Source organism: Dicentrarchus labrax, unplaced genomic scaffold, assembly GCF_905237075.1.
Source record: "Dicentrarchus labrax unplaced genomic scaffold, dlabrax2021, whole genome shotgun sequence".
NCBI classification, from domain to species: domain Eukaryota; kingdom Metazoa; phylum Chordata; class Actinopteri; family Moronidae; genus Dicentrarchus; species Dicentrarchus labrax.
Genome location: NW_026136721.1, coordinates 13,267,598 through 13,283,350, shown reverse-complemented (window position 1 = coordinate 13,283,350; position 15,753 = coordinate 13,267,598). Strand labels below are relative to the sequence as shown.

At 40.4% G+C, this 15,753-nt stretch overlaps 1 protein-coding gene across 1 annotated transcript in view; it reads left to right on the top strand.

The window, feature by feature from the left end:
* xylt1 (xylosyltransferase I) overlaps positions 1 to 12,520 on the top strand; it is a 74,840-nt gene extending 62,320 nt beyond the window's left edge. The window contains exons 10-11 of the mRNA XM_051384887.1: positions 5,232 to 5,565; positions 9,261 to 12,520. Of these exons, the coding sequence (XP_051240847.1) occupies positions 5,232 to 5,565; positions 9,261 to 9,583 (657 nt within the window). The 3' untranslated portion in view covers positions 9,584 to 12,520. The remainder of the gene's footprint in view (positions 1 to 5,231; positions 5,566 to 9,260) is intronic.
* The last annotated feature ends 3,233 nt before the right edge of the window (positions 12,521 to 15,753 follow it).

Here is a 15,753-nt window from a genome sequence, read left to right as displayed (position 1 = left end):
TGCCTGTGGACCACACTCGCACACATGGACACACCTTAACCCCGTTTGACCTCTTCCAGCCGCCTCAAAGTGCTCCAGACGGGCCAGTGGTCACGTCGGCCCCTCTCACTAAGCCCTGTGTGTGTGTGTGTGTCTAGCCTTTGAAACTGTGAGTGACAGAGAAGTGATGTGAGCTTTAGCTTTTATCTGGATGCTCAGCCAAAGAAAGCATTCACTGTCTGGCACTGTGCAGTGGCTGTCAGTCAGTCAGTTTGTCCATCTGTCATTCAAAAGGAGAGCAGAAAGAGCTTAAATAAGACATCATGGCGTAGTAGCAGTAGCTCTGTGCTTTTTGTCAACTTAGCAGATATGACCCATTATACTAAAGCTATACGCTGGAGTTTGCTAGATAAACCATATGGTTGGCTTAACAATGTGGTTCCTGTCCTCCTTTAGATATAAAGGAAGACAGATATTTCATTCTTTTCACTCCTCTACTTCCACTACTTCCCAGCTGCTTTTATAGGCCTTTTTAGTGCATGATTTAGTGTGGGGCCACTTACAGCCCACACAGTTAAAATTAGTATTTTACCTTAAGTCAGACTTGACATTGAGAGGTATATTGTCCTTTGTTGGACTAAGAATGATTGACTTTGACTGCTGGTTTAGTCTTCATTCCACCACTACGTATGTATATACACATGCATATTGTGATATACAGGGAGTGACAAAATGATAGCAGCACATTACGATGGAAGTGGAATAAACATTTATCTGACACAGTCTCAAAAAATTACCATCTTCAGATCAAAAAAAGGTGTGAAAGCCTAGTGTATTGGCTACTGTAAGGTGTCATTTTTCCCACACTTCAATTCTGAACCAATTTTCATGACATTTGGTTTGTCATAAATGTGAGATATTGAACATGATACTGGTTACGTGTTGGAATTAATTCAGTTACTGGGGATAGGCATAAATAGTCAGACATAAATGTATTACATGGCATGTTAGGAGTAAATCATAGTCCAATAAGAGTTGCCTTTGACTGTATGTGGACTGGTATTTCTTTAATATTGTGAAATGTGTAAAAATATTTTCTTGGTGTATAATTTCGGAATCATTTCTATAAAATCTAAGCTGTACATGCAAAAATGTGAATTTGTCTACCGGCAAACATATAATTCAACATTCATGCAGCATCTTTCCAAGCGGTGACTCTTGACTGTTGGCAGTCGTGCAGATAAATGTCAAACGGTATCTACGTTTCTGCATCTATTGTGAGGCAAACATCCAGTACAGAGCAGACCGTAGGCAAACATGCTAACTAGTCAGCCTTTTAGAAGACAGATAGACATTTTGGGAAATACACTTATTTGCTTACTTGCCTGGAGTTCGTGAAAAGACGACTGTATGTAAGTCTGTACAGTAAATATGAGCCGGTTAGCTTAGCTTAGCACAAAAACTGGAAGCACGAGTAAACTAGCTAGCTTGGCTCTGTCTGAAGAAATAGTTCCAGCATGCAGTCTCCTGTAAAACCTTAATGTGTCACTTTCACACTTCTTTTTTTCATTTTTAACTGGCCATACAAACAAGTATTGACATGTTTATCAGTGGGCTTTAGCAGTGTATTAGGCAGACATGTTCTTACCTTTCAACAGAGCCAGGCTAGCTGTTTCTTGCTGTCGCTTCATATCTGTTGTACAGACATTAAAGTGGTATCCATCTTCTCGTCTAACTCTCGGTAACAAAGATAATAAGCACAACTCCCACAGTTTTCACAATTTTAAGTGTGTTTTGATGCATGTCTACTACAGAAAATGTTCTCTGTCCCCACTGTTCTTCCTTATACATCTCTCCACAATGTATCTTTATTAGCAAGCCTGCGGCCATCTTACCCATAGTTCCTCAGTAGTGTAAACTGTGTCCCAGGGGAGTCTTCTGGTGCTGCTGGTGAACACCTGTGTTTGATTATCCCCACAAAAAGGGCCACTAATAAGTCTCTAAATAGAGCCTCGAGGGGCATTCATGCCCTGTGGCTTTAATCAAGGCCAGATGTAGACTGGGACTGTCCATGCTGCTGCCTGATCAATTTGACATATCTTTTTTAATGGAGGTGTTAGAGTGTGGGCGCCGGCAAGACGGCGACCTGAAGAAAGGGTTTGCGGGGTTACCGGGTCAGAAAGAAGAAATGGAAGAGAGGTGGATTATGAGATGGGAGCATTTTATGTTTCCTATTAAGTGAGGTAGGGGATTGAGCAGAGGGTGACACGAGTAATATGGGTAATCGACATAAATGATGAGGCGTGGGTGGAGGGAAGTAAAATATCTAATGTAGTCGTTATCAGATGTGAGTTTCTCGTTTGTCAGCTCAACAGCAGAGGACACATGGGGGTTAAATCTGCTGAAATTAACAATGGTTGTTAGTAATTGCTGGTTAAGAGTGTAAAAACTGGTTCAAATGAGTGGAAAGTGTGAGTAAACAGGCCAGTAGAGAGATGGGAGTAATTGAAAAAGGAGGGGTAGAGGTCACAATGAGGTTGCTGGATCAGCATTAGTTCCACAAAAGCATGTTCGTCTAAGTATAAGTGAAAGAAGGTCATAAGCCTGCAACTTGGTGAGCGGTCGGTCATAAGGCTTGATTGGTTATTGGTCTTAAGCCAAAGCTTATTGGGTAGAAGCAGCAAAGGACAGGTTGAGTGTGGAGGTCAGTGTAAGCTATAGGCTGTGGCTGAAATGGGCCAGAAGTTAATCCCTGTTTGACCCACTTTCATACTGGTAGAAAGATTTTCTTGCTCCTGGTGCCTTCGTCTGTTACCTGCTGATATACCTTGAGTTGAATACCTCAGTCGCAGAAAAGGATAATTACAATATTTAAAGCAAATAACTTTGTGAATGTAGTTTCAGCAAACTTCCAGCTGAAGTAAAAAACAATGGTGTGTATTTATGTGGGCATAAGGACCTTCAGCTCTCTGCCTAAAAATACAATAGGTCAGTGTATGGAACTGTGTATTTTACACTTTTTCTGGCTGGAATTGCTTTCTTGTGCCCAGTATTTCTGTGGCAACCAGGGTAAGGACTGAGCATCGCTCATGAGGCAGACAGCCAGAAAAATAAGTTACATGTGTGTGTACAGTACCATATGCTTGTGTGTGTGTGTGTGTGTGTGTGTGTTTGTGCAGAGAGTGAAAAGCCTGTGGGGTGAAGCAAGGAAGCTGCCCACTCGTTTGGCCTGAAACTGCTCGAAAAAAGTGAAACTTGGACTGTTGTGCATAATTTATGTCGCAATTAGTTGATGTTTGTTGCTAAATAAACTATGGGCAAGTCTCGGGGGGTCCCCTCCTACTCAATGTGAACATTGTCAGAATTTCCCTCTCACAACTCTAACTTTAGTCAGGCTCTCTCCCAGTGGATTACAGTGAGATTCCTCTGTCAATACTCCCCTCATTTCTTTTTGCAGCTTAGAACGAGAGAGCTGCCAATCAATTGGGGATGTAGTGAATGCCAGCGAGTCAGCCTTGAATAAAATAATGAGCTACAGAGGTGCCAGACAAGAGAGTTGATTAGTAATTTAAAGAGAAAAGAACTGAGGTCCAAAGGGCAGAAATGGCAGAGGTCAGTCCAATAATTGAGATGAAAGTGAGGTGTCTTTTTACAGATGGCCAAGGCGCACACACATACACTGTCTCATTTATGCAAGTAATGTCTATTTATACTGTACATCGCAATCGCAATTCTCAAAGGATGTTATACAGAGTCAGTTCCAGTCAGCCATTGATCGTCCAGCAGGGTGAGGCTGTGTTAATCAGCTACCATTGTAAGGATGAGCGCTTCCTAAAGCCGCTATCCCTCTCACATTTCTGCCAACACCCAAGACATATTTCACTGTCAGTACGTGTGTGTGTGTGTGTGTGTGTGTGTTGCCTCCCTCTCTATCACCCCATCTCCCCCATCAATCTCGATGGCACTGTGTCTCTCATTTTGCATACCGCACGCTTTTGCAATCTCTGCCATCCGACACACACACAGATCACACCTCTTCAGTTACAGCCTTGACCGCAGTGAAGACATTAAAGGCAATTAGCTGCACACTACTTACTGTATGTATTCTTCCTGTTCTTGTAATTGGTTCGTCTATCTTTCTTTAGGGTTTATTTCATTACAGTTGAGTGACAGAATCAGTCTTCTAAAATAACCTATGAATCTCAGTTCAATCGAACGAACAAACCTGCAAGCAAACATGTGTATACTAAATGTTAATTATGTAAGCTTACAAGACGTAATAATCTTAAATTGGCCCATTGTTCCACTGGCAGTCCTCCAGTGAGCGACAGGCTGGCAGCTTGTCCCATGTTGTGCAGCCAGAGGCACTGCATGTTTCATAATTCACCAAAGATATATTTGACTTTGGTATTATCTGTTACATTTTTACATTCAGTTTCTCAAAATCATCACAGAGAATGCAGCCGACTCCATCTTTGTTGAAGCACTAAAACCTTATTTATATGGAAGTTTGCTCCATAGACTCCCCTTCTTCTGTCACGAGGCTGTGGCCGCCGTGTCTGCGTATAATGACAGTATGTATAGTGTCTTCTTCTGTTTGGCTTTTTCTCACTGATGTCAGGTTGTAATCTTCTCCCCTGTAGTTTCTGTTTAGGTTAAATACTGCTCACACTGGATACTGCTGTTCATTGCCTTCCCTCTATCTCTCTGAAATGTGTTCAGAGAGCAAACAGGGATGCATTTGATCTTCAGCCCAAGGGGATACGGTCGGGGTCTAGTCATACGCCTTCCTCAGCCTGCCTCTCATTTTCCTTGTCAAAGATATACTCAGGCATACAGCACCAGCAACTGTGGACAAATAGACTCAAACACACAAGACGAAACAAACAGGCTTGTCAGCTCCTGCATATCATAACATTATATAACAGCTGTGAAAAGGGTTGGGCCGGAGTGTGGTGCTGTTTGATGAAAAATGCATGCTGAAGATTATTTCTCATGATAGCAATTCAGTGCTGATATTGGTTTTCTTAATAGTGTGGTGAAATGGTGAAGCATGCACACAGTATCTTAGTTACTATGATCTCTGTGCACTATATGCAGTAGCTTGAGTGAATTTATACACCCTTACCTCTTCTGCTCTTTGCTGTTGTGTCTCTCCTTGTCTTTCTTGTTACCTCATTCTGTCACTCACTCTTGTCTTCCTGTTTACGTTCCCCCTCCTTTCCCTATTCTCCTTCTTTTTGCATCGTCAGATCGGCACAGAGTGGGACGCCAAAGAACGTATGTTTCGAAACTTCGGCGGGCTGATGGGCCCCATGGACGAGACGGTGGGCATGCAGAAATGGAGTAAGGGCCCTAACGTCACCGTCACAGTCGTGTGGATCGACCCTACCAATGTCATCGCGGCCACCTACGACATTCTGATTGACGCCAGCGCCGAGTTCACCCACTACCGCCCGCCACTCAACCAGCCTCTGCGGCCTGGTGTGTGGAGTGTCCGCATCCTGCACCACTGGAGCCCCGTGGCTGAGATGCGCTTCCTTATTGCCCCGTTGGCCTACAATAAGCACCAGCCCATACGACAAGGTGAGCGAGAGATCCTTCTGTGATTGTCATGAGGTTTATGTATAACTAGCACTTGTTTCAGCTTTATTATATCACAAAAGACTATTGATTGTGTTATTTGTACAAATAGCCTTGCTAGACTTATTGCACTGCTGTGCTGTTCCTCAACAACAGATAATCATTCATCAGAGAAGTACTTAAGGCGTTTCTCTAAATGCCAAAGTTTTCACTGCATATATAGATGTGGACATTGAGCACTGCACGGGTAAAATAAGACCTACTCAGTACTATGGAGCCTGCAATAAACCCTATGTTTGTGAAGTTTATAACATTGACTCGTTTGTCATGTCGTTCACAGAGGGGTTGGTTGGTTATTTTTGAGCCTTTATTTTGTGGGTTTTGTATCTTTATACTGTCAAGTGTAGCCAGTGCTGGAAATTAACTATGTACATTAACTCCAGTATTGTACTTTAGTCAAATATTTTATACTACTACGATCAGCTTATAAAATATGCTTATTAAATTTGAACCAGACTGAGCAACGCTGTAAAAAGTAGATATACAGTAATCAGTGCCACCAACATCCAACAGTAAAATGCTGCTATACATTAATGATTCAGTAATGATCCAGTAACATATATAATCATATCACTTTCTCAAACATTCTTTTTCTTGACTCATTTCCTTTGTATGATACTTATTATTTCTGCTCCTGTGGATGTCAGAGGGCAATATTGTACATTTTACTCCACTCATTTATCTGACCGACCGAATCCGACCCCATTAACAATAACCTTACAAAACATCGGCAGTTCTCTCGCTGATGGTCTTGTTTGTTTCTGTAGGTCATGCAGAGGCATCAGTATTTAACTGAGACTGTTACATAACCAATTAAAAGCTCCTTGAAGTATGTGTAAGTAAAATTTTGAATGCGGGACTTTTACTTGTTATTTGTACAGTGTATCTCATTACTTCCACACTGAGTGTATCTAATATTTTGTCGCACCCAACAAAGTAAGACTTCACAATTTGTTATCAGTCTGACACACTGAGCACAATTCATACATTCAGTTTATATTTTTAGTATTTTCCATTGACACCAACATAGCGTCACAGTGTAACATTGCATTCTCTGTGAAGAAACAATTGCTAGGTGCTCTAAAATGTCTGCACACACACACACACACACACACACTCACTCAAACACACACATACACACACACACACTCAAACACACACATACACACACACACACACACACACACACACACACACACGGCCTTGTATTTGCAGTGATGCCCTTTCTAATCAAGCCTCTGGGCCTCTGCAGACCCTGGTTGTTTGTCATCAAGTCACCCTTAATAACCCAGCGAGCTGCTCATACACACTAAACAGAGTGTTAAACAACAGCGCACTTAGCCCTCCAAAAACAATGACACAATTAAATCAATCAGCCAGCGTGGATAAGGGGCAAGACGGCATTGTTCTAGTCCGTAAGCAGCCAGTTTGCTCTGAAAGTCACATGAGAGTTGAGACGCTAGCTTCGGCATAATCGTGCCTTTCTCCGTTTAATAATCTCACTGAGCCGTTTTAATGATGAAGACAACAACAAATAAAGTTACAGCTTTTGTCTTTGACCTGAGTCTCAGTGGGGCTGTTGGCGGTGGAGGGGGGTTGTAGTGCGACAGTGTGTGTTAAAAATATTCATCTCTGGTTTACAGCTCTTTAGGTTCATTTGCATTTGGCTTCCGGATGGATAAATTTGCCTGGTACTAATTTAACCCCAATACCCCATATTTTTTTCCTGTTAACAATTGCCGTCCCTTCGGTGTTGTAGCTCAGCTCAGTCGTACGATTAACAGTGTCAGAAAGAGTCAGCTGTCAGTTCATTAAGTGATGATGATTTATTGGTGATTTTTTTTGTGGTCCGTTAAAAATTAAACCATAAAGCAATTCAGCCTCCTACCCAAAATGACCATAAAGTTGAAACAGCACCTCTCTAAAGCAGTTTTGACAGAACCTGACCATTATTGCCTTCATGAAGGTAAAGATTTATTACAGTAAGAGGCATAAAAAGTACTCTGGCTCTTTACTCAAGTATAAGTAGCAATACCACTCTGTTACAACTAAAAGTGCCATCGTGAAAATCCTTCTGAAGTAAAAGTATTACCAGCTAAATCTACTCAAAGTATTAAAAGTAAAAGTACTCATTCCGCAAAATTATGCCTAATTTCAGAATGTTGTATTTTTAGTAGTTATTTTCATATATATTGTATTTTGTGTGTTTGTTTTTTTACAAATTAGACTTTAAAATATAGGCCTGTTTTCCCTGTGACTGCAGCGAAACTATGTAACGTTTGATTGTAGATATAATACAAACTTCCTCTTACAAATGAAAAGTTGAATTCATAAGCAATAAAATGCACCTTTATTCAATTCAGTGCGCTCAGAAATATTCCTGCTACAGCGTCACTTTGACTGGTATGACCAGTAGTTTATGGTGGTTACTGTTACAACTTTAGATGGACATTACTGAGTCGGCTCACTGATTTCAGGACTCTATGTGCTACTGTTACACTAACCTTTTAGCATTTAAAAGATAAAGATTTCAATCGTTTTTTTACTTAGATGGTCGTTGTTGCCTTGTGATTGGTGAGTGGTAGCAGGATCCAGTCGTATTATTGGCCGTTTGAGCTACTCTTGGCTTAAGCGTTGTGCCTTTGGATTTCACTCCATAAGAAATGGCTGACATGAAGTAGTGTTAAATCCTAAACATATGTTTTACAATGTAAGGAATAAGGATACATAATCATTAGTTATAAGTATATTACCAATACTAATTATTGTTAGTATTAGTTCTATTGACTTTTTGTGTTTAAGTGGAGTTTATAGTCAGTATGTTGGCTTACAGTGTGTATGTGTGTGCTTTCATGTGTTGTTCCATCCACCCTCCTTTATTTACTGCCATGTCTGGCACCTGGTTTCCCTCCTACATGCAGTGCCAGTAAAACTTTATGGCGTGGCCTTCCACTCGCATTGGCAGCATACACTCATGCATACACACACACGTTTTTATACATAAACACAAAACTTTACACAGATTCATGACTTCATAACACACTCTGCTACCACAGAGCTAGCTGGCATGGATTGGACATCTCCTTGCCTGGTGGAGCACCGCATGTCTGACTGCATCTTTCTGTCACCAGTGCATGAAAAGCACCGATGTCTGCTCAGCCATGCTTAGAAAGGATGGCTAGGGCCCAAGTTAGAGGGCCAGTGAGGAATTTACAGCTTCAGTGGAGCTCAGGGTGGAGAAAGTGTTTTAAGTTGTGTCTGCGCTTTCTGTCTTCCTGACCGTCATGGGAAGAAAGAATGAGGGCGCGTCTGAATATTCCTGACCGTTTCCAAAAAGTCAGCATTGCAGTGGCTTGACATACCACATCAAAGAATGGGATTTAGGGAGTCCAGTCGTAAAAATCAATCCAAGCAAATTAGCAACCAGCTTAAGCTTTTCAGATAATAATGAAGCAAATCACGTTCCCTACTTTGATATTTTACCATCCATGTCTCCCTTTTTCTTTTTCTCCCTTTTCATTCAACTCTCTTCCCCTTCTGACTATCCCCACTCTCTGCCTGACCACTGATTATCAACTCCTCACACATTATCTCCCTCTCTGTTCTCTCTTTCTTCCTTCCTTCCCACGTCTCTCCAGAGGATACTCTGAAGCTCCACAACGGGCCAGCAAAGAACAGCTACATGGAGCAGAGTTTCCATGGCCTCAACCCCGTGCTCAACATCCCTGTCAGCCTGGGCTACGTGGAGCAGGCCAAGAGGAACGCGGCCCTGACCGGCCCGGAGCTCGAGCGTTGGCTAGACAGCCTGGTGGGTGAGTTGTGGGAGGCTGCCGACGTCTGCGCCGTGGGCCCTACCGCCTGCCCTGTCATGCAGGCCTGCCCCAAGAACCCTTGGAGCTCCCTGAGCCCAGACCCCAAATCCCATCTGGGAGCACCGCGCGTCAACGGGCGCATCAGGTAGCAGCGAGGCCTCCAGCTGGACAGGAGGCCACGGCACAGGAGATTCACTGTTGATTTTTATTTATTTAAGGGGTAAGTGTTTTTCCTCTGTCTCGGGAGAAGAAGGAAACAAAGTGGATTTTTTTGGGGGGGGAGGTTGTCGAGGGTGTCTGGACAGAAAGTGGGGAGAATGATTTTCAGATCCTCCCACGGGGTTCCTCCTTTTAGGGGATTATGCTGGCTTTGCTATTTCAGTTTCTCAGTGTATTTATTTTTCTTCTCATGGCTGAGTTTTACTGTGATCAAACGTTGCAATTTTCGAGCATTTATTTTGCTGCTGAATGAATTATGAAGTCAGCTTATAAAGCCCTGCATGGGGCACAGCGGTCATGTGAGTGCGGGTTGTCGACACTGGTAGCAGACCAAATTCTGCTGCAAAAAGGCCTTAGCTCTAAGACATATGAGGAGGTATCCCGGTACTGAATTAAATATGCCTCCTAAAGTGTATGTCAGCATAAACAAAATGAGAAGATATCTGAGTGTTCAGATACACCCAAACAGTCCAAAAGGAATATTTTGATACGACTCAAATGCAGCACCATTAAAAGCAAATTTCCTGTTTATGAAAAAACTTTGAACAACAAATATGTTAGCATTATTAAAGCCAATTATTTCAAAACTCTCGAGTTTCTGATAGTTCAGTGACTCTTTTTGTAAATCAGTAGAATAAATCAGTAACAGCAGCACTACTTCTTTCAGTTCAGTGCCTGATCAGGATGTGGAACTGTTGTGGCTGGGCTAACCATCTGCTGCAGTCACGTTTCGTAAATATGGAAAAAGAGAAATGCAAATGCAGAGGCCTTCTCAGAATGATTAAACCTATTTGGATTATAATAGAAATTTAACATAGACATTTTAGAGTTCTAAATTCCTGAATGCTTCATTTGTGGTTGTTGTACAATAGCATTTTAAGACTTAACATTTACATTGTGTAGGTTTTTTTTTTAATCACGCCCAGACATTGTGACAGGCGGAGGAAAAAGAGAGAATTGTTTTGTCCCTCTTGGATTTCTTACCAACCTGCCTCAAACTTGAAACACAATTATCTCAAGCTGACCTTAAAATGATCATCCTTGTTTTCAGTGTCATCTTTTTTTTTTCTCCCTTTATTCCAGTCATTTCAATGATACTTTATGTTGTACATGATTATACATGAAGTCTCAAAGTGTGTGAATGGGGGGAGGGGGGTGAGTCCATGAGTCGCTATTTATTTATAAGTTTATATTAATACTGATATTTTTAGTCAGTGACTAAATAACTGCGACGCTGCCTTGGCAGCATGATAAATATTTTTTTGTAAAGAAAGCCGCCTTTATTTACAAAGGCCAACATCCCAAACTTATACTGTACCTTTTTATGGCCCGCACCTGTGTGTTAGTCAGTGTTGTCCTGTCTGAATAGATCTTCTTGTCTTGGTTTCTTACATGGCTGTTTGCCAAGTGCATCACAAGAGAAAGCCACCCCTGACCTGTGAGGTCAGAGGTCAGCTACCTAACAACCTCACCAAACAGAGAAGGTGAACAGAGACACTGTTCACAACCGAACACATTGGACAACGTCTGGACATTGAAGGAGAAACTGTGCTTTTTTGGTGTTTTATGGTTCCTGTCAGTTTCAGAATGATAGTGAGTGGTAGTGATCTTCATGCTGTGACAATAATGTACAATTTCAAGTGAATATTATATTGTGTCTTGATTGCAAAATGCATCATTTATTAGATCGGGTCTACGGCACCTTTTCAACTCTATCTACATTTGAAGTACCATCAAGACAATCTCTGGACGTTTGAGACAAGTTGATTACACTGAGGGTAGCACTGCACCACAACACATCCTGAACAAGAGGTATGGTCACATATTTGTCTTACTTTGAAATAAGTTTCATCTGAAGCCAATTAGGAGTTCAATCTGTGATTGTCAACATTGTTTAGCCACCACACGAGCTAAGTGAGTGTTTTTGCACAAGCTAATTAAGAGACATTACTGTTCATTAATGTCAAGTTCACCTTGCCTCTCTGTCAGATGTGTCGATTATAATTGCTATCACTCCTTCCCTCTCAAATCTACACTGCTTCTGGGGCTGGGTTGTAAAGGACTATTTTGTTTTTCATTGGCTGGCTTCTCCTGCCACCTTTTAACTTATAGTGCCACCGTGCTCAGAACAGTTACTTCACACAATACATATTATTATGTAAGCTCAATGACAGTTTTGGAAAAAGGTGAATTAAATAAATGTAACTCATTGTGCAAGTCCTATTTTGTAACAAAATGATTAACAAATGAAGAAGATGTACATAGGTATTTTGTATTGAACTATTGTTTAAAAGGTATTGTACATGTAAATACAGATGTGGTAAAATGACATTGAATTATTAAGAGTTTTTGAAGTGTCAATAACTGGGCACGAAGATTGAATTGATGGTGTTTATTGATCAACATACATAACCTGTTTCAGTGTTTTTGGACAGCTGTGACAACAACCTTGTCCTATTTGCCTCTCAGAGAAAATCACATGCCAGATTGTTGTTGTTCTTGCTGGAATGTAATGTCGAGCAACTGTTGCACAAATTTCTCTGAACTGACGTTTCTCCCGTTACTTTTTTCTGGGGAGGCTCTGTGTGCCTTAGCTGACTTTTAGAACCTTCTCTGTCCATTAAAAGAAAACAACCTTATTTTGTTATTTGTTTTGATCTCATGTAAGGATTACCATGAGTTTGTCGAGTGATTCACTGGTACTGCAACACCAAAAAGATGTCTGCTGTTGTATATATCATCAGGCCTTCTGTCTTTACCAGCTTTTTTTTTTTTCTTCCCTTTGGGGGTTTTGTTTTGTTGTACTTGACTGGCTTGTTTTACTTTTCTCTGACTGCTTTTTGGAAATAAAATTCTATGAAAAAACAGCTCATGTGGACTCTACAGCAGTAATGTACTAGAGAGTATGTAGTGGTTGATAACTAAACATTAAGCCTGCTGAAGCATCTTCCCACCATTACTCTGTTATTTCTTATTAAAAGCATGTTGCTTTGCAAATATAGCCCAAATCCATTTAACTGGGTAATATAATGCATTTAATACAGTATATTTGATGCACTCACAGGGATCATTGAACTTTAATTTTATTTTATCATTTTAATTTCAGGGATATTTATATAGTGTTAGTGGAAGGACATTAAATTTGTTTCAAAGTACCAGTGCTTACGAACTTTATATAAGCTAAGCTAAATGTGGCCTATTCCATTAAAGCTTCACCAGTCAAAATGTTGATATTCACAAGAGATCAAATGATGAATGTGTGTAATGTGAAAAAGGTCGCTCATAGTAAGAAACCCACAGAGAATTATCACCCGACTCTAGTTCCCATTAGCTTTAAGGAGCATTTTAGTGTCTTTTAGCTAATTGTTTTGGTTTTACAGCCCGCAACTTTATTGTTTTACTTCATCCTCACCGCACTCGTCAGTGTTGTTTCCTACTGAAGCGTGCAGCTTTTTTCACCTAAAAAGCTCTAAAAAACTCACTGTACTGACTCAAAATGAATGTTAATATTCTGCAGCTGCTACAAATAAAAACATTTAATTATAAGAATAATACATCAATGATAAATATGGATGAAATAATTAAAAAAATATATTTCAAAGGCATTCCTATTTGACTCAACACGTACGCCTCCCAGTTGGAAATCATTTCAGGCTTCAACCATCACTTCATGCTTTAAGTATTTTCCTCGATCCAACTAAAGTAGTTGAATTGTTAACCGTGGGTACAGCTAGTTGCTCCCATATGTTTTCCACCAAATTAGCTTCAGCGTTGTCCTCTCACAGAGATTTTCACCCAACGCCCACACCATCACAACACAGCTCTTAAATATGCGGCTACAGGGAGAGTTAAAGCATTTCAAATGAATCATGACTTCCTATAAACGAGACATACTATTCACCCATTTTATACAGATATGAAGCGCAGTTACACTTGTTTTGCTTACAGCATCTGAGGACAAAAGTGGAGACTTGTCAATAGGTAGACAAACAAATCTAATTTTTTGTTCACGCTTTGTGCGTGTGCGTTCCCCAGAGACTGTCTACCACAACACAGTACTGTTGAGTGTTTGACAGGCCTTGATCAAAGGAACACTACAGTGCCAACAGATCCCATTTACTGTCCCATAAGACTTGGGACAGGCGGCCTAATTAGTCCTCGCTTACTCTGCTGTGTGTTAGTGTGTGTGCATGCGTTTCCTGAGTAAGCAAGTAAGAAAGCAAAACACATTGCATGCAGGTTTACATGCATGTGTGGGTGTGCCAGTTAAGACGGATGTGAAGAGAATAATGTGCATCCTTGTGCTGCTGACTTCACTCACAGCAGGATGAGCGGTATTATGTTTGTTCGACTGCGATGTGAAACACTAAAAGCTATCCTGCTGATGTTGGGAGGAAATGACTCGGATTAATGGCAGATAAACACTCTGATGATCATTTTCAGCTTTTAACTCTCGCTCACTGACACACATGCTGCTTGATTAATTAGTGTCCCTGAAACTGAGAGAGATTGTAATAACAGTGATAGTAGGCATCTCTCTCCACACTGTTACATGGCCATCTGCACATGGAGGGCAAGGGAAGGCATGTTTGTCACCACTGAACACATTTGAGTCACGAATACAATGACAAAGACATTTTGATAAATAACGTGTATTACACCCGATCCACCAATGTTAACTTATAATACAGATCATGTATAAGGTATATGATCTTACTTGCTGCACTGTTACCCTCATTATAAAAAATATACATTCAAATAAGAAGAAAAAAACTATGATTCTCTCCAAATTGGTTAAATGATGTCAATAAATCCCATATAAAAGAACAAAACCAACCATTAATTGATCCGTCTAACAAGTATTGTTATTATTATAGTACTGTGTAGTTAACAATAAATATTGACAAGGTAGCAGATCTTCTTATCAACAGAATAAAGTAAAAAAATAAAAATAATAACAACTTAGAAACCAGTTTAAACTGCAGTCTGTACTACAGTGATAAACTGCCTTTCTAATGTAAGTAGTCCTCAAAATGAAACAGCAAAATAGTTTGATTATCCATGGCCTCTAGAACGACAGGAGGAGAACATAATGTGTCTGTGCCTTCCAAAACCAAAAGAACAATAAATCTGTTGTATCATCTGACAGTGCTATGGTTTAGGTTCAGTTAGGCACAAAAATGACAATAAACATTGAACTCGTGGTTTGGATTAAAATGACAACTTGATTCCAGCAACATTTCTAGGTTTTTATGTCTTAAAGTAAAGCTCTGTAACTTGTTTATTACTATTACCATTACTTCACTAAAGTTACAATACCTTTGGCGTCATGGTTACAATGAATATCAGCTGGAAACAGTAAACAAACAACAGTCTCCTAAGTTAAAATCCAGTGTTTTGTGGACCCATCCATCCACTCTGACCTCCTCCTTATGAAGACTTTGTCGCTCTGTAATACTGTCACCTCATTTCCTCCCTTGCTCCCATCATGATTATTGTGGAAGCTACAGGGCTTTGTCACTTGCATGTATACATATGTCATTTTATGGCACCGGCTGAAACAAATTGGCAACAAGAGTTACAGTTGCTTCTGATTTTCTCTCCTGCCCTCATCGCTCTGCTTTCTTCCCTCCGTCGTACTGTATAATTGCATTATATGAAGATTTATAAATGTGACACATAGTATGTGCATTCCTCTTCTCTCCAATACTTTTTTTTACTTGAATCCAATGTAATAAGCAAAAGGTTATATTTAAATGCAGTAACTCACCATCTAATAGTGAGACACTTGATGATTGAGTTCTCTGCTCTCATCCCTCATCCTCTATCTATGTAGCCTGCAGTTCTGAGATACTGAGCATCAAGACTTTCACCTCCCAGCAGTAAAAAACTGTTCTGCAGTCAAACATATCTGTAGAGCAGCATCCTCACTGAATGGTACACTGAATGTAAAATATCAAAAACAACAATTACAAATTGTATTCTCAAGGCCCAAACTAAGAAAAAACAATGTTTATTGTAATATTTATTGTAAGCAACTGTAGAGGAGCCTACCACAAAACAAGATGAATGTCATTCAAAAGAGACAATGTCTGAAACT